General features: G+C 45.9%; 1 protein-coding gene and 1 pseudogene across 1 annotated transcript in view; one reads left to right on the top strand and one right to left on the bottom strand.

The window, feature by feature from the left end:
* Positions 1–1,966: 1,966 nt before the first annotated feature.
* Positions 1,967–7,319, bottom strand: LOC129554799 (small ribosomal subunit protein eS4-like; annotated as a pseudogene).
* A 9,491-nt stretch (positions 7,320–16,810) lies between these two features.
* TGM3 (transglutaminase 3) overlaps positions 16,811–20,060 on the top strand; it is a 44,009-nt gene continuing 40,759 nt past the window's right edge. Inside the window, exon 1 of the mRNA XM_055432769.2 lies at positions 16,811–16,905. Coding sequence (XP_055288744.2) covers positions 16,899–16,905 — 7 coding nt within the window. The 5' untranslated portion in view covers positions 16,811–16,898. The remainder of the gene's footprint in view (positions 16,906–20,060) is intronic.

Consider the following 20,060-nt stretch of genomic DNA (forward strand, 5'->3'; position numbering starts at 1 on the left):
CAGTTCTGTGCCAGGTGCAGGGCTTGATCATGATGAAGGGAACCAGTTCTCCAGGGAGGCAAGAATGGGTTGTGGGGCTTGGCTCTTCATAGGAGCTGAGCAAGCTGGGTGGATTAATGCGTTGAACTCTGCAAAAAGATCTCATTTTTGTATATCTCCTTTCTTCCTTCCTTCTCACTGTAGGGCAGTGTTAGGAGAAAGAGCGCGGGCCTTAGAAATGTAATTGGCTTCAATTCCCACTCTGCCTCTGCTAGTTTCGTGACCTTGAGCAAGTTACAACCCCTCTGAACCTTGGCTTCCTCATGTGTAGGAGGAGGACCATCATCCCTACATCAGAGAGTGGTAGCCAAGACTGAACAAGCTAATCTAGATGTATCCTGAAGTATGGCATGAGTAACTATGACATGGGGACAAATGTTTTTTAATTCTAGTAGCTATATGTTGATTTAAATATACACTAGAAAAATAACTAACCTACCAAGCCCTTCTATAGATGACACTGATTGGTAGAAGGCTAAAGTAGCTATACAAGTTAAAGGAAAAAAAAAAAAGAGAGCTGATTCAAAGAAAAATACTAACTGAATGATGGCATAGCTGGTGTGTAGATATGGCAAAACTCGTGAATATTGTATGTGAGTGACCAAGGGTGGGAAACTGTCCAGAACCCAACACAGTGGCTGGCACATGGCAGGCTTGAAGGGCTTTTCTCCTTCTTTCTCTTCTAATCCCAAGAAATGAAGAAGATCAAGGAAGGGAGGAAAGAGGGAGGAAGCAAACCTCCTTACTTATGTACCTACTTGATTTGTAAGTCTACTTTAGCCTACCCTTGTTGTCCCATAGTTTCCCTTTATGTAGGAATTGCCTGCTTACCTCTGTTTCCTCTCAGGTGCATCTCTTAGCTTTCCTACTAGAAAATGATTCTTGCCTAAGTCTTCTGATGTAATCAGGTATTGGAAATTCTAACAATACCTGTATAATGAGGAACGCTGGGCTGGAAGAAGCACAAGCTGGAATCAAGATTGCCGGGAGAAATATCAATAACCTCAGATATGCAGATGACACCACCCTTATGGCAGAAAGTGAAGAGGGACTCAAAAGCCTCTTGATGAAAGTGAAAGAGGAGAGTGAAAAAGTTGACTTGAAGCTCAACATTCAGAAAACAAAGATCATGGCATCTGGTCTCATCACTTCATGGGAAATAGATGGGGAAACAGTGGAAACAGTGTCAGACTTTATTTTTTTGGGCTCCAAAATCACTGCAGATGCTGATTGCAGCCAGGAAATTAAAAGACGCTTACTCCTTGGAAGGAAAGTTATGACCAAACTAGACAGCATATTAACAAGCAGAGACATTACTTTGCCAACCAAGGTCCGTCTAGTCAAGGCTATGGTTTTTCCCGTGGTCATGTATGGATGTGAGAGTTGGATTGTGAAGAAAGCTGAGCACTGAAGAATTGATGCTTTTGAACTGTGGTGCTGGAGAAGACTCTTGAGAGTCCCTTGGACTGCAAGGAGATCCAACCAGTCCATTCGAAAGGAGATCAATCCTGGGTGTTCATTGGAAGGACTGATGCTATAGCTGAAACTCCAGTACTTTGGCCACCTCATGCGAAGAGTTGACTCACTGGAAAAGACTGATGTTGGGAAAGATTGGGGGCGGGAGGAGAAGGGGACGACAGAGAATGAGATGGCTGGATGGCATCACTGACTCGATGGAAATGAGTTTGGGTGAACTCCGGGAGTTGGTGATGGACTGGGAGGCCTGGCATGCTGTGATTCATGGGGTCGCAAAGAGTCGGACACGACTGAGTGACTGAACCGAACTGAACTGATACTAAATCCTCATATGCAGCACCGTTCAACACTCCTTCAGAGCTTTGCAGGAGATAAACAGGTTTTTTTTTTTTTTATGTACTATCATACTTAAGTACAAAGACTTTTCCAATCACGTCACATAGCGATCATTTTATCCACTGCTCTGTTTGGCTGCCAGTCTCTTGTCTCTCTCCTCAGCAATGGTAAGGTTAATACCCTTCCCACAGGGAAGAGAGATCCATGGTTTATTGCCTTTGCCAATAATGAAAATGTTCGAGAGCCAAGTGGCAAAGCTGTTGCCATTGGTATCTTTCACATGAACTACATCAAAAGAAACTGGATGTCTCTCCAGGTTGATGATCACACCAATTCTTCCCAGGTTAGCTCTTCCAGTCACCATGTGCAGGTTACCAGTGTCAAATTTGGTGAAATCAGTAATCTCGCCAGTCTCCAAGCTAATTTACAAGATGTCAATGCACCTTGATGAAGGGATCAGGGTAGCAGATGTGCGAGCATCATGGGTCACCAGATGAAGGATTCCTTTTGTCCTCAAAGATCTTTCTCACTTTGCATAACTTGTACTTGGCCTTCCCAAATATAATTCAATGAACAACAAAGTGACCCTTGGTGTCATAGATCAAACAAAAATTCTCTCAAGTTTTAGTAATGCTGATGACATCCATAAAACCAACAGTGTAGATTATATCAGTGCGGACTTTGCCATCTATCTTAATGAAATGTTGCATGCAAATCTTCTTTACTTCATTTTCTTACGTCTGTTCCTTAGAACTTAAGTCTGTTCCTTAGGAAAATAATTAGAGGGAGACATTCCCTTAGCTTGTGGGGACTGGTAGATGGATGAGGGGCAAACACACCAGTCAATTTATTCAACATCCAATGCTTTGGAGCTGCTGTGCAATTCAGGTGCTCCTTGGGACCCTGAGGCTGTGCTAGGCACAAAGAGAGGGAGCTAAACATTTTAATGGATGTGACAGAGAGACAGAGAGAGCATGTGTTACTTATGGGAGGAGAGGAAGCAGAATTCAGGAGGGGGAGACTGTGGGGCTTCAGACTCAGATCACGGCTCTTGAGTCTTTGGGACTGGCCTGAGCTGTCTTCCTGTTTCCTTATTGTTTTGGGTTTTTGTATGTTTTCTCTCTTGAGGAAGTGGAAATTCAGATAAAGGAAGCCATTTGCTCAAGAAAACAGGAACTTAAACCTGCATATCTCATTTCTTGGTCCTATTTCTTGCATTCTGTCATACTGGGGTACCTGGGCTTTCCAGTCCTAGGAAAACCAAAGCAGCTCTTAAGAATAACCTCAGATGACAAGAACAAGAAGGCAGAAGAGTAAGACGTGGGGCTCATTTTCTCTGCACAAAGATACCAAAACTACATCCACATGTGGAACAACTCCCAGACATTGTATAAAATATGTAATAAATATATATTTAAATGTATATATTTGAAGACAATACATGACCACTACATATATATCAGAATGACCCAAATCTAGGACACTGCCAGCACCAAATGCTGGAGAGGCTGTGAAGCAACGGAGACTCTTATTTATTGCTGATAGGAATGCAAGATGCCACAGCCAATTTGGAAGACAGTTTTGCAGTTTCTTACAAAACTAAACATACTCTTACTGTAAGGAACTGAAAATTTATGTCCACGTGAAAACCTGCACACAGAAGTTTCTAGCAGCTCTCTTCATAATTTCATCTTGGAATCAACCAAAATGTCCTTCTGTGGGTACATGGATAAATAAACTGTTTTATGTGAGGAAAATGAGATGTCATTCAGCACTAAAAAGAAATGAGCTATTGAGTCATGAAAAGACATGGAGGAGATTTAAATGCATATTACTAATATAACCTAATTACTAACACAATCTGAAAATGCTAAGCACTCTATGATTCCAGCTATATGGTACTCTGGAAAGGAGAAAGCTATGGAAACAATAAAAAGGTCAGTGGTTGCAGGCATTGAGGAAGGGAAGGAAGAATAGGCAGAGCACAGAGGAATTTAGGCAGTGAAGCTGTTTTGTGTGATACTATAATGATGGGTACACGTCATTATTCATTTATCCAAATCCACAGAATATATAACTCTAAGAGTTAACCCTCGTGTAAACTATGGACTTTCAGTAACTATGATATGCCAATGTAGGTTCATCAGTTGTAGCAAATGTACCCTTTGGTGGGGGATGTTAATAGTGGGGGAGGCTAAACATGTGTTAGGGCAGAGGTGTATGGGAAGTCTCTGCACCTCTCCTTAAATTTGGCTGTGAACTCAAAACTGCTGTGAAAGATAGTCTTAATTTCAAAAAAGACAGCACATACACTGATAATCACAAAGCTCATATCCATTCTTAACTAACAGAATCCCAATATTGCGTGATGTGGCAATGTGTCCCAGCCTCCCTTCAGTCCAAAATGACAGAGCCACACAGTTTCTGAGCAATGAGATGTAAGCAGAAGTAAGCTGAGGAGGGTTTCCGGTAAAGCTTTTTTAAGGGATCACAGTCAGCAGGCAATACTCTTTGCCCTTTCACCTTCCTGCCAGAAACACAGGGGTCATACTTGAAGCAGCTATGAGCTTGAGGCCTGATGCAGGCCAGAACCTCAGGAAGGGGAACAGAGAGCTGGGAGGATCCTTGGTCCTCAGTATCAACTCTGAACAGCCTGACCCAGAATAAAAAGATGTTTGCTTAAGTCATCATTTCTCAGGTCTCTTTTACATGCAACCAATTGACGTTCCTAACTTAATATGTATTCAGGAAACAAATTCAATGAGTAGGCAGTGAAAAGTCAGTGTCTTTGTTTCTTTAACCACCAGACTCTCTGTCTCTTTCCTAGAGGAAAGTCACTGTTACTTAAACTTTTCAGTTATTGTTTAAGCACATACAAGCATGTGCAGGCATCACTATGTGTGTCTGTTTTTTTTAGTCAGTGCTCTTTTGATGATCATTTAAATCTAGAATCCTAAACCTTAAGATTTACAGGTGTGAAACATATGAAGATCATTCTTGAGATTCTCAGGGGAACTCAGAGAAAGGACCACACTCGTTGACAATCACTGTGTCCAAATAAGCATTTGGATGAGAGTATGTAGAACATGTTATGGTGTGGGGGCTGAAGAGAAGCTTTGGCCTACTGATTGACACCAAGCCCCTCATTTCTAAGGTCTCCAACTGAGTTAGTGACGGAACCAGGATTAGCACCCAAGTCTCCAGTCAATTTATTGCTCAAATGTCACCTAAATGTAATCATTAAGAACAGAGACTGTGAGCCAGAGGAAGTGCTCCCAGCTGCTTTGCTGGGAGCAAAGCTGAAGAGAGGCCAAGTGTTTGGGGCCTGATGGAAGCAGGTAGTGCCTAGGAAAAGTTTTATGCCAGAGGGATGCCAGGACAAGCCTGAGCCCTCCATAATTTATAGCTCTCTTTATAGATCCATGAAACTGAGATCTGAATCTGATGCATTAGGAAATCCCCACTTGTCCATGAGAATTAAAGAATCTTTAGTATCAGATGCAATTGGTGAAGATGAAAATTGCCAATTAAACCTGTTTGCCAAGAACCAATAATTCAAACTAAAATAATTCACTCATAAATCTCATAGTGTCAAATCCATGTTTATTTCCCTCATCCGGTATACACCAAGATCAAACCAGAATGGAAAGTACACCCTTTGCACTCATTCAGAACTTCCTTGTTTGAAGAGGTGTGGATGAGCTTGATGACTAAGCATGGTGGTTGGGTGGGAAAGAAAGACTGAGAGCTGGTCATGTGTGATCAAGCCTATTCCAGGCCTTTTCCCAGCTGAGAATGCCCTTTCCTCCAATTTTTGTTTGTTCATGCCTACCTTTTAAGGTGTGGCTCAAATGTGTCTTTTCCACAAATCTTTCCTTGAGCCCCTTTCCGCTGTAATTGTTCCCATCTCGCAGCAGATGAGCCTGCAGAACGCTGCTGTATGGTGTCATCCCATTTCTCTTCTCATCTCCTCTGTTAGACCATCAACACTTTAGAGGCAGGGGCTCTAAAGAATCTACCTGCATTGTGGGAGACCTGGATTCAATCCCTGGGTCGGGAAGATCCCCTGGAGAAGGAAATGGCTACTTACTCCAGTATTCTTGCCTGGAGAATTCCATGGACAGAGGAGCCTGGCAGGTTACAGTCCATGGGGTCGCAAAGAGTCAGACACGACTGAGAGACAAACACTTCCACATTTCTTCTATTTTATTAATACTATTTTTTAGAAAAATAAAAACCTTCTTGTTACATAATTTTACTTGCCTGTTAATAATTTATGCACGTTCATTCTAGATAGTAGACAATACAGCAAAGCAAAATCAGGGAATGCAAATCATTTGCATTTTGTTGTACCACATTCGAGGCTTTTAAAATTCCTATATTTAATAACAAAAAAGAAGCAGACTCACAGATGTAGAGAATAAACTAGTAGATACCATTGGGGAGAGGGAAAAGGGGGGCAATATGGAGATAGGAGATTAAGAGATACAAATTATTAGGTATGAAATCACCTACAAGAGTATATTGTACAACACAGGGGATACAGCCAACATTTTATAAGTATAAATGGAGTACAACCTGTAAAAATTGTGAGTTACTTTATTGCTATATCACTGTATTGTATACCTATAACTTCTATAATATAATATTATACATTGCCTATATTTCAATTTTTAAAAATTCCTACATTTAAAATTTCTACTTTTATAGGTGTATCAAAATTGGATCCTTCTATACATAAAGTTTTAAAATTTTCTTTCATGTTATTGTATATCAGTAACATCAGTGATAATACGGTAATTTTTAATTAATGGAAATATGTTATTTTTCTGATTATAAAAATGTGATATGGTTTATAAAAATTGAGAGAATAGGAAATTGTATACAGTGTCAAGATTATCTTTCAATCACACCACACAGATAGACCACTATTAACATTCTCGTATATAGCCCTCCATATGCTAGAATACTAGATTTTCTTCTGAGAGCAAGTGTATGTATATGTATCACACTCATGTATACTTATTTAAATATATTCATTCATGTAAGTGTTTTAACTTGATATGAACATCTTTCAGTGTCAAATTCTTATGTATCTACATCATCCCTTTTTTTTTAAAACTAATGAATTAATTTAATTTTGGCTGCGCTGGGTCTTCCTTGCTGCACTTGGGGCTTTCTCTGGTTGCAGCGAGCAAGATCTACTCTCAAGTAATGCACGGGCTTCTCATTGTAGTGGCTTCTCTTGTTTCGGAACACAGGCTCTGGAGCAAGGGAACTTCAGTAGTTGTGGCCCTCAAGCTCAGTCGTTGTGGCTCATGGGCCCTAGAGCACAGGCTCAATAGTCGTGGTGAATGGTCTTAGCTGGCCCTTGGCATGTGGAATCTTCCTGGACCAGGGATGGAAGCTGCATCCCCTGCTCTGGCACACAGACTCCCAACCACTGTACCACCAGGGAAGTCCCACATCGTCATAATGTGTGGATCTGCCACAATATAATATACTTCCTATTATTTAACACTGACTTTTTTCCCCAAAATATTTCCTTTTATTAACAAATTTTATGGATCATTGTGTTAAATACATTTATATATGTGTACTTTTAAATGCTTTGGTACAAATTGCCCCCCATGAGATGTGTTCATCTTTGAATTTTCCGAAGTGTCTAAAGAGAGCCTTGCACATGGTGGACATAATAAATTGGGATGGATAAATGCATGGAATATAGAAAAATCTTTGCCTCCCTCTCTAATCTTTCTTCTCTTTTGAGATCTCAGTGGAAGATCTGTTGATTCTTTGGGCACCATGGGAAGGGCCCAGGTTAGAGGCAGGACCTGTGCAAAGTAACTGCCTCAATTCTCTTAGCACTTTGGAGGCTGGGGAAATGGGTCCTGAGAGTGAGCATCTGGTTCTGAGCCAGCCTGTGGCCGAGCAGCAGAGCAAGTGTCAGAGAGGGCCCTGAGGCTATCGACTCCTAGCTCAGCCCTCCTTCCCCCTTCATACTCCCCTGGACAGCCCTTTACCTCTTCCCAAACCTGCAGATTCTTCATAAATCATATTTATATCAAGTAACTTATGTCAGGTGGCAAAAATAAAGTGAAACACTGTACATACAAGTTACTCACTATAAATCATCCAGCACATGAGTGACCCTGAACATCTTTTTCCCATTTATTATTAAGCCAGGCTTCAGCAATATGTGAACCGTGAACTCCCAGATGTTCAAGCAGGTTTTAGAAAAGGCAGAGGCACCAGAGATCAAATTGCCAACATCCGCTGGATCATGGAGAAAGCAAGAGAGTTCCAGAAAAACATCTATTTCTGCTTCATTGACTATGCCAAAGCCTTTGACTGTGTGGACCACAATAAACTGTGGAAAATTCTGAAAGAGATGGGAATACCAGACCACCTGACCTGCCTCTTGAGAAACCTGTATGCAGGTCAGGAAGCAACAGTTAGAACTGGACATGGAACAACAGACTGGTTCCAAATAGGAAAAGGAGTACATCAAGGCTGTATATTGTCACCTTGCTTATTTAACGTATATTCAGAGTACATCATGAGGAACGCTGGGCTGGAAGAAGCACAAGCTGGAATCAAGATTGCTGGGAGAAATATCAATAACCTCAGATATGCAGATGACACCACCCTTATGGCAGAAAGTGAAGAGGAACTCAAAGGCCTCTTGATGAAAGTGAAAGAGGAGAGTGAAAAGGTTGGCTTGAAGCTCAACATTCAGAAAACAAAGATCATGGCATCTGGTCCCATCACTCCATGGGAATAGATGGAAAAACAGTGGAAACAGTGTCAGACTTTATTTTTCTGGGCTCCAAAATCACTGCAGATGCTGATTGCAGCCAGGAAATTAAAAGACGCTTACTCCTCGGAAGGAAAGTTATGACCAACTTTGATAGTATATTAAAAAGCAGAGACATTACTTTGTCAACAAAGGTCCGTCTAGTCAAGGTTATGGTTTTTCCCGTAGTCATGTATGGATGTGAGAGTTGGACTGTGAATAAAGCTGATCGCCGAAGAATTGATGCTTTTGAACTGTGCTGCTGGAAAAGACTCTTGAGAGTCCCTTGGACTGCAAGGAGATCCAACCAGTCCATTCGAAAGGAGATCAATCCTGGGTGTTCATTGGAAGGACTGATGCTAAAGCTGAAACTGCAATACTTTGGCCACCTCATGCAACAAGTTGACTCACTGGAAAAGACTCTGATGCTGGGAAAGGTTGGGGGCGGGAGGAGAAGAGGACGACCGAGAATGAGATGGCTGGATGGCATCACCGACTCGATGGACATGAGTTTGAGTGAACTCCGGGAGTTGGTGATGGACAGGGAGGCCTGGCATGCTGTGATTCATGGGGTCACGGAGAGTCAGACACGACTGAGTGACTGAACTGAACTGAACTGAAGTGCAGAAAAAGGAGGACAAAATTTGGAGTCCAGAATTCTAAGTTTGAGTCTGGCCTCCATTCTCTCCCTGTAACATGGCAATTGTATTAAAATCTGCTTCCTAGGAACCAGGGAAGTCTCAGGGAGATGGTGAATATAAAAGCAAATGTTGTGATAATTTTACAGTATTTAACAATGTTAAGGCTTTCCTGATAGCTCAGTTGGTAAAGAATTTGCCTGCAAGGCAGGAGACCCCAGTTTGATTCCTGGGTTGGGAAGATCTGCAAGAGAAGGGATCGGCTAATCACTCCAGTGTTTTTGGGCTTCCCTTGTGGCTCACCTGGTAAAGAATCTGCCTCCAATTTGGGAGACCTGGGTTTGATCCATGGGTTGGGAAGATCCCCTGGAGAAGGGAAAGGCTACCCACTCCAGTATTCTGGCCTGGAGATTTCCATGGACTGTATAATCCATGGGATCCCAAAGAGTTGGACACTACTGAGTGACTTTCACTTCACTTTACTTCTTAACAATGTTAATATTTGCTGCTATTGATAAGATTGAAAAATATTTCCCTAATCTTGCAAACTCAACCCAGAGGCCTTTCTAAGATGGATTTCTTAACTGAAAGTTGGCAGCAGAAAGAGTGTGGTAAGCTGGGAAGCATGGGAAGCATGCATTCTAGTTCTGGGTGTCATGGCCTCAGTGTTCTCTCTGAGGAAGGATGTTCAGTTCAGTCGCTCAGTCATGTCCGACTCTTGGCAACCCCATGGACTGCAGCACGCCAGGCTTCCCTGTTCATCTCCAACTCCCGGAGTTCACTCAAACTCATGTCCATTGAGTCAGTGACGCCATCCAACTATTTCAACCTCTGTCATCCCCTTCTCCTCCTGCCTTCAATCTTTCCCAGCATCAGGGTCTTTTCCAGTGAGTCTGTTCTTTGCGTTAGGTGGCCAAAGTACTGGAGTTTCAACTTTAGCATCAATCCTTCCAATGAATATTCAGGGTTGATTTCCTTTAAGATTGACTGGTTTGATATCCTTGCAGTCCAAGGGACTCTCAAGAGTCTTCTCCAACATCACAGTTCAAAAGCATCAGTTCTTAGGTGCTCAGATTTCTTTGGATTCCAACTCTCACATCCATACATGACTACTGGAAAAACCATAGCTTTGACTAGACAGACCTTTGTTGGCAAAGTAATGTCTCTGCTTTTTAATATGCTGTCTAGGTTGGTGATAGCTTTTCTTCCAAGGAGCAAATGTCTTTTCATTTCATGGCTGCAATCACCATCTGCAGTGATTTTGGAGCCCAGGAAAATAAAATCTGTCACTGTTTCCATTGTTTCCCCCATCTATTTGCCATGAAGTGATGGGACCGGATGCCATGATCTTAGTTTTCTGAATGTTGAGTTTTAAGCCAGTTTTTTCACTCTCCTCTTTTACTTTCATCAAGAGGTTCTTTAGTTTTTCTTTGCTTTCTGACATAGGGGTGGTGTCATCTGCATATCTGAGGTTATTGATATTTCTTCCAGCAATCTTGATTCCAGCTTGTGCTTCATCCAGCCCAGCATTTCACATGAGGTACTCTGCATATAAAGAAGTTGGACAAATGACCTTTAACACTCTCCCAGCTCTGAGCCCAGGCCAGCTATTCCGTGACCTTAGGCAAATCATTTCCCTGAAGGCCTCAGTTCTCCCATCCACGAAAGAAAGGGTTGGGCTGGATGACCTCTCTGGGTTGTTTCCTTTCTGAGGATTGACTCAACCCCTGAGACCTGCCCTCTGTCCATTTTGCTTTGTGGCGCCCTTCTGGTGCCCATGCTCTTGGGCAAACCGCCAGCCTTCCGGGTGGTGGCCCTGGAGCCCACAGGTGGTGGGCTGCGGCTTCCTCTCTTTCCTGGTTGGTTTTTCTGGCCCCGTGCTCAGAGGTGATTGAGTGATAGCTGGACAGATTGAACCACCCCTCCTGTTAAGAGATGACACACGTGTGCTGAGCGGGGCTGCCCGCTGTGGTCCCTTCCTCATGCCCAGGATCCATGTCCTCACCCTGTTCTGGGGCGTGGCTAGCCTCCCCCACCCTCCCCCACTGTTCTCACACTGGGTGCTCCCCATAACCTCATGTGCAGTCTTTTCCCAGAACGATCTGCTTGCTATCCTCTCTCTGATCTTTTCCCACTTGCTCTTCAGTAAGCAAGCGTTTTTTTAAATCTCTGTAACTGGAGCCCATCACTCGTTCTGCACCTCTTTTCAGCTTTTATCAGTCTCTGTGTTTAAGAAAAGTTCAGCTTCTCCCTAAGCTGCTCCCTGTCTTCCTCCCTGAGGGAAGCTCCCTGAGGGCTGGGTGTCTGCAGTCCTGACTACCTTTGACCCCCCTCAACAGGCATTGTAAGAAATCAGTGCTGACATGAGCTGCGAAGGACTTTTACACTTCTACTCTCCCTCCAGCATTTTGGTTTATTCATTTGTTTCCGTGAAAGTGGGAAATGTGGGCATAAACACATTAAAGTCAAGGCTTTCATATTAGTTCTACAGGGATGCTTCCTTCTGTTCAGCCCCAAGTTACTAATACTATCATCACCAGAATCAGTAACACTCTCCTGAATGCAAGATACAGAGTCACTCAGGTGTCACTGAACTGGAGGATTCGTCAGGGACAGGGCAGCATGGACAGGCCTCTACTGTCCAGCAGGTTCACATCCTGCTTTGCGACTTGGTTAGCTGTGTATGCTTGTCAAGTTCCTTAGCTTCTCTAAGCCTCCGGCTTCTTATTTATTAAATGGGATTGCATTGAAAATATCTCCCTTGGAGGGTTGTTGTGACACTTAAAAGTCAATTGATATGAAACTCTTAGCATAGAGCCTGGTGTCAGGGAAAGGTGGCCAGCCATGCAGACCCACACGTTCACCTCCTGAGTCAGATCATGTATCGTTAGGTGCCTGATGAGTGACACAGGGCAAGTTCCAGAGGCTCGGGTGGAGAGAAGTCACTGCACCTTGTCACTTGCATGTGTCATCACAGGATTCCTCAGGATGCTCTGGAGGGTGAGTGGTGTTGGCATCACCAGACCCATTTTTCAGAGGAGAAAACTTAGGCTCAGAGAGGTTAAGTGATTTGCCTACGGTCTGTGTGATTATAACAATATGTGCTTGTGGTAAGTCAGAATGTGTCTGAGGCTTAAACCTCAGTTTGCTTCTTTTAGCACCAGCCCTCTTTCCTGGAACAGCACACTGGAATGAGCATGAGGAGGGAAGACCTTTGGCTTGGTAGTGAGAGACCTTGATGCAGAAGAAATAGAGAAGGTGTTCCAGGCAGGGGCATTTTACAAATGGGTGTAGAGGCAGGGAAAAATATGTGGGGTTCCAGGAAGAATGATTAGGTGTGTTTTGCTGAATAGGAGAGTTAATGTAAGGGTAGTAGAAAAGAAAAAACAGAGTTAAGTTGGACATACAATGGAGGGTCTTGAATGCCAGACTAAGGAACTTGAGCTGCGAGAGGCTCTGGGAAGCCACTGAAGGTTTCAGAAGAGGGGATGACCTGATCTCATCAAGGAGATGAGAGGTCTCCAGATCGTGACTCACCAGGAATGGTTGGAGAAACTGATGCTTAATCTGAAGAAGAAAAGACTTGTTGGGAGGGAAGGGTTTTGTTTTGTGGGTTTTTTTTTTGCCAGATTTGGGGCAGCATGTGATCTTTGTTGGGTGAGGAGGGGATAGGTGGGTTCCTGTGGGATCAGTGATGGATGGAAGAGAAGCAGCGAAGATCAATGGGCAGAAGCTCAAAGGAGATAGACTCTTTAGGAGGAACTTTCAGAGAGACAGACTTAGAGAAAGAACTTATGGTTGCAGGGGTAAGGATGAGGGGAACGGATAGTTTGGGAGTTTGGGATGGACATTGCTGTATTTCAAATAGATAACCAACAGGACCCACTGTATAGCACAAGGAACTCTGCTCAATGTTATGTGGCAGCCTGGATGGGGGGGAGAATGGATACATGTATATGTATGACTGAGTCCCTTTGCTGTTCACCACAAACTATCACAACATCATCAATCAGCTATACCACAACACAAAATAAAAAGTTTAAAAAAAAAAGGAGGAACTTTCTATTCCTCTCAATGCACTTTAAACTCCAGTTTCTGAGAGCCCACCGCATGCCCTGGGCCCAGTGATGTACTGAGGATGGAGCAGCAAAGCATACAGTAAAGCCCCTGCCCTCACAGACTTCCTGTGAAACAGAAGGGGGAAGATGCGCCTTAAACAGCATCATCCCCGACATGGAAGTTCCAGGCACAGCTGCCTGTTTCATGTAGGGACTGCTTTGAGACTGTGCATTCCCTCTCACCGGAGTTTTCAAGAGAAATGTGTCAGGAAACAGGATTCTTATATGGGAGAATGGCTGGGGGTTAGAGGACTTCTTATAAGGTTCTGTACCTTTACATGTGTTGTGAAATTTTCAGCAACTCTAAATCTCTTAATTAGAGGGAGAAAAAAGGCAAATGATCAGTTAGTGTCTCTCTCTCTCTTTTTTTTAAAGTCCATATTTGCATGTTCCATTCTAACTGGAGTCTGAGGTGCAAAGGGGGTGGCCAAGCAGGAATTTCATCTTGCGTGTAGCTGGGTGACTCCACCTGTGAATTGAAAATCATTTAGCTGAAATTGTGACAGTGTGCAAATTACGGCCCGCCTGCAGGCTGGGGCTGCGGCTGCAGCCATGGTGCAATCCTCCAGCTGCTAACAGGGAGTCGACTCAGGATGAGGACACAAGGCCCTGCTGCTGGGCAGTTAGAAGCTGCAGGGAGGCCAGCGAGCAAGTGGCAGGCATGGGAGGAGGCAACCCAGCACCACTCTTTCTATAGGGGAGGGTCATATCTACGACTTCAGAGTTTGAAGCCTTACGACAGCGCTGAGAGGTGTCTGGGTAGGCTGGTGAGAAAACTGAGGCTCAGAGAAGGAAAAGGACTCTGCCAAACCACACAGTGGGCAAGCCCCAGAGCCCAGCTTTCAGTCGGGGTTTCTGAATCCAGCATGGGCATCTTTCTGCCATACCACCTTGGGGTCAAGAGTGATCAGCTACAGATCCTTCCAAGGGGAGGCCAAGGGGTCAGTGGGCAGGCACTGGTGTCCGCACTGTGGGTCCCATCGCAAAATCAATACAATGAGAATACCAATAACGTCAGCACTAAGGGGCTACGCTGAGTAGTGCCAGAGGCGGTGCTGAGCACTCCTGTTCATGCTCTCCTTTGACCCTCCCTGAACTTCTAGCTCAGCTTTACCGATGAGGAAACCGGGACTCTGAGGGGAGGGCCATGTCAGAGCCAGAGTTTGGACCCAGATCTGTGTGATCTCAGAGTTCAAGGGCAGAGCTGCCTGCCTGTCATGTGACAGGTTTCCCTGCCAGGTCACTGAAAGAGATGTCAGGAGTCCAATTCTTGGCTCTCTGGCCAACTATAACAGCAGTAATAAGCAACCCCCCCTCCGTTTCTTTATCCCTCTCTTGAGGGCATGCATAGCCCTTTACATCCACCCATTCCCTTGGATTCACACAGCTCTTGGCTTTCTGGCAGGTCTGACTCAACGTCGTGAGATCCTTGCCCAGGGTCTCAGCCAATCCCATGGCAGGGGCCAGGACCCACGCCACACACCCAGCTGCTGATCAGGGTCCAGCTCACTTTGCTGTCACCTCTCTATGCTCTGCTCTCTTGTGGGTCATCTGCCAGAGCCAACAGTGGCCACATTCCATGGGGCCATGGATGTAGAAAAGGAAAGGCTGACCTACCACCTCACTTAGGCAGCCAACTTCCAGGTTAAGCAGAAAGACTCTGGAGTCGCTCACACAGGGGTGGGAATTTCTCCCTCCTGTAAGACAGCAGAAGTAATGGTACCTATGCCATAGGACTGATCTGAAGACAAGAAAAGGTGATACGTGTAAAGTGTTTAGTCAATGCCTACCCAGGCTGGGTTCTACGTTGATGGGAATTATTATTTCCGTCTTTACATCGATTGATTGATCCACTCATTCAAAAATATGTGTGTTCCTGCCATGTGACAAGCCCATGTTCGGTTCTGAGAAGCCGTGAGTAATACATAGCCTGGACCTTTTGAGAGTGAGTGATGGGGAAAGACGTAACCAGATTGCCCCAGTGCAGGGAGACGCATATGGTAAGAGAGGTCCTAAAGTGTACCAAGCGCTGGGGGAGCCCAGATGACAGAGAGATGATGTGGATTTCCTTTTTCCCATCCGCCTTATTCAGTCTCATCTTTCTCAGGGTCCATCATTCCCATCTTCTCCCTAAAGACCTAATTGTGTCATGGGGCTTCCTTCCCACTCCAAGTCTGGCGGAAGCCTTGAGAAGTTTCCTCTCTGTCACAAACCCTTGGAGCATTATCATTATTTTTTAAAACTCCTTTGTCTATCACAGGAAAGCTTGGAACTTGCATATAGTCACCATAGGATCTTTAAATATATATATATCCCCTTAAAACAACAAACAAGCAAAGAAAAAATGTAGAATGAGAGTCTCCCCCCTCTTATTTTTTTAAAACTGGTGTAGAAGCTGGGCTCAGAGAAGGTCCGTGACTTGCCTTCCAGTTTTACCGACAGCGTGTGGAAGAACCAGAATGAAGTCGTGTCACAGTATAGCTTCCCTGGCTGTCCTCACTGCCTCACTGAAAAGAATAATCCTCCCTCCCCCCACTCCCGGGAGACCCAGGTTCGATCCCAGGGTCGGGAAGATCCCCTGGAGAAGGGAATGGCAGCCTACTCCGGTATTCTTGCCTGGAGAATTCCATAGACAGAGGAGCCTAGCAGGCTACAGTTAAAGGGATGGCAAAGAGTCAGACACAACTGAATGACTAACACTGCCCCTCACCCCACATCTGGAATTAAACTGACGTCTGATTCCAGATGACAACTGGATTTAATCCATATGGTACACCTCCATTCACTTTCCACTCACATCACTTCATTTAATTATTCCCCCACATCTTGAGTTGAGAAGAGTGGGCGTTCCTCTCCTTAAGTCATAGACAAGGCTTCCAAGTCTTCAAGGTCCAGTGATGGCCCAGGACCCACCCAGCATTGGAACCGAGTGCTTCTAACCACAAATCACACGCCATTTCTGGCACATGGCAACTTGTACAGTGAACTGTGATGAGTATCTCACGCCGCTCGTGCAAGTGGAGACCACCGGCATGTGAGGACGGTGAGAAAACATTAGGCAATTTTCTACTTTAGGTTCTGCAGAGACTTTTCTTTGACCCCAGGGGACTTCTCAGCATCAGCTCTGGACAAGCTACTTCAAGAAAAGCATTACATCATTTCCTGAACCCTGTGATCCAGGAAGTAGTTCATCTTGAAAAAAATAATAAAATCAAACTCTGCGTTTTTTTTTTTTCTTATCTCCCCTCTTCTTCCCAAACTGGTCTTGCACAAGCAGGTATGACCTTCCATTGGGTGACAAGTATGTCGTAAGTGAAACGTTTACAGGCACTACAGGAATGACCTGGTGCCTCGCCTACCTCATTAGAATTCTAATTGGGGTGTGTAGGAGAGGCTTCTATAAATGGTAAGGCGATCCCAGCAAGGCAGTCAGTCTCCCCACACCATCCGTGCCATTCCCAGACGAGCCAGAGAGGAGGCAGAGGAAAGCGAAACATGTCTGGTGAGTGCGTGGCATCTTCTCTGCCAGTCCCCGCTGGACTCCCATGCTTCTCTTGGGCCGACTGAGAGGCCAGAGTGCCCAGCTCGTGACAGCTGCCTTCGGGGCTCTGAAAGCTAGAGCCTGGTTTTTTTTTTTTAAGGTTCTCTTCAGAGGCGACTCTTTCTCCATGCCTGCCTAGTCCCTCTAGTGTGGTCTCAGGGTTAGAGCATGTTTGGGACGAAGTCCTGAGTAAAGGGCAGGTTCTTCAGTGCAGCCAGAGGCATATCCCCTTAGATAGACGGACAAGCTTTGCCCTTTCAAGCCAGTTGGCACCTGCTTCCCATGTTTCTCAGTGTCATTTTACCAGCTGTCAGTAATGTAGGCAAGGAAAAGCACGTCTCAGAGCTACAAGGGAGGGAGGGAGTGCCAGCATGTAAGTCAATTTAACAGAAACCATCAGCGGTGCTGGAATGCTCCTAAGTACACATCCGGAAGCACTGGCAGGCTCTTTGAAAGTGACTTGATGAGTGAAACCACCAGGAGTAGAAGGAGCAGGTATGCCGAGGACAGTTCCTAAGAGCGGCACCAGGGAAGGAAGTGAAAAAGCACTGCTGGGGAGCATGGGTTCTCTGACTCTGTGGTCACTTTGAGGACTGGGCTCTGCTTAGACAGCGCCCCTGCTAAGCAGCAGGCTAATTTGCCTGTCGTGGGTGCTCAGCCTAGTGGGCTGGCAGCGACGCCAAACCCAAACAAGGCATGAGTCAAACCAGTAAAATATTGTGAATGGAGGTTAGGGCTGCAGGAAGGTTTGCCCAAGAAATCGCTGAGCACGATGCAAAAGGGGACTGCTGGTTACTTCCGAGGTCGCAAAGGCCGGGACAGGGTGGCTGCAAAAATGGACTCGTCCCTTATCCCGGACTTCTCCGCATGAACATGCAACAGTGCTGGGTTGCTAAGAAGGGGAACCTTGGACTCTGTAGACTTTAGCAAGAGAGGATAGGCCATCTCCCTCCCTACTTCCCTCCTGCCAGAGGATGAGTTGGCCTTACCTGGGTCCCACAGAAAGTTGGTAGCTGGGCCCAGACTAGGTTTTAGTAGCACCTTTTCTGCCACCAGTTCCAAGCTCATCCATGACCGTAGGTGAAATCTGTGACATGGAAAGCAACACTGAACCTGGTTTCTCATTTGAACTCTGTTACCAACTGCTACTGCTGAGCCTCCAGCTCCCGGTTCAAGATGAAGAGCTTGAAATGGGGGAACTTCCAGGTTCCTTCCAGTACTGACTGCTCTCTTGCATGAAAGGAAACAGGAGGCGGAGGGCGATGGGCTTCAGCAGAGGCTCAGCCCTGGGGCGTGTGTACCCACAGCAGCCTGCCCACTGAGAACCCTGCAGGCATCCCCAGGGACCCAGTGTGTCCATGTCTGTGTCTCCTGGGGACACCGCGCTCTTAAGACTCAACTTCCAGGTCCACCAGATGCCCAAAGGTCACAGAGGAATGTGGACAATGGTCAATTCAGAGAAAATCAATTTTTTTAAAAGAGACAAGGAAACATCTTCATTCCCTTGAAGCTGTCACACCTGTGGTTCCTAGCCCGTCCCAGTCATGCAGCCAGGCAGGGCTCAGTAATGAATTCCTGAGTTCCTAAATGAATGAGTTTGCTTCCTGGACATCCAGGGAAGGGGCCACGAGGTGCAGCGGGAGCATAGAGGTCGAGAGGTGCAGTCTTTCCCCATGGTGGGTTAGCTGTGGACTGTCATTAGGTTGTGTTACACATCCAAGCACTTGCCAGAGGACCAAGAGGAGGAAGGGATTAACCCTGGTGGCGGTTTAGGGTAGGGGAAACCCTAGGCCCCAGGTAGCACCAGGTAGAGCTGGTGTGGACGATGAGTTGGACTTGGTCAGAAGTAGTTTTGTGGGGTGAGGAGTATTCTGGGAGGAAGGAACAGGAAAAGAAACAGGGGTGGTTGGGCATGTGTGACCCAGGGGACTAGCAGGGTTGCAGCGTGCTGGTGCGAGAGGGCTGTTTCTGGCTCCCAGGTTAAGGTTCTTGTTGGAATCTGTGGGGTGTGATTATTCTGCCTCCCAGTGGAGACGGCAGCCTGGACTGGGGTGGATGACATGGTGGAGGAAGGCCTGGCAGCCTTCCACACAAAGTGGCTGGCACCCTCTGCCTTCCGCACACCAAGACCAGAGCCCCACATTGGACAGAAATGCAGGCTGTAGACACAGATGCTGGGCCCAGGGTGAAGGGGTTCCCCATCCTCGAGGCCAAGCAGAGGCCCTGAGGCAGAGTCCTCAAGGGTCAAACATGGATGCAGACCTCTGCCTGTGAGAGCCCGGCACTTTTGTGTCGGGGACAGGCGCCCTGTCCCACTAGGCCGGTGAGCGTCCCCACCAGCAGCTTAGCTGGGCCGAGTGCTGGCTTCAGGACTCACCCTCTCTGGCTTTAGGCTCCAACCTACAGAGGACCCATGCCATTCTGGGCTGTGGGTCTGCACGGAACTCCTTTCCTGGGAGCTGAGATGCTGGCATCTCCTTCTCCTTTGCCAGGCCCCCACGCCTGTGTCCCTGCTGCTCTGCTCACCTCAGATAACTTCCCAGCTCAGCCTCCACCCCGCTGGGCTGTGCTCCACAGATGGGGCAATCATTCTCGTCCCCAGGGCCCGCATGCCGGCCTGGGTGTGAGATGAAGAGAGGAAACGCTTTCCGCATTGCATGGGAGTCGAGGGAACGAGGCCCCACATCTTGGTAGGGGCCGAGAGGGACTCAGAAGGATCTGCAGTCCTCCAACTCAGCCTGTTTTCCTCCTTCGTAAATAAGAGATAGTGATTGCCCCCCTGCCTCCTGCTCAGAGTGGCCATGTGGCTTGGGGGAGAGAATTCATGGAAAGTAGCTTTGATTGCGTAGTGTAAACAGACACTGTGTAGGCTTAAGGCAGTGGTTCTCAACTCCAGCTCTGGTTCCATATTAGAATCACCAGTAGAGTTTAAGAAACCAGTGCTGTCCCAGTGGTGGGGAACACTCCAGGTGCTCCTCGTGAGCAGCAAGGGTCTAAGAAATTCTAAACTCTCTCTGGAAGTAAAGGGGGCCAAGGAGTCCTTCCTTTATGACTGTGTAATGCTGAGGCAAGGAGGAGACTGTGGATGTCCCCCTCTCCCTGATGGTTTCCTGGAC

This window comes from Moschus berezovskii, chromosome 15 (genome assembly GCF_049115385.1).
Source record: "Moschus berezovskii isolate FMDL1 chromosome 15, NW_MosBer_1.0, whole genome shotgun sequence".
NCBI lineage: Eukaryota > Metazoa > Chordata > Mammalia > Artiodactyla > Moschidae > Moschus > Moschus berezovskii.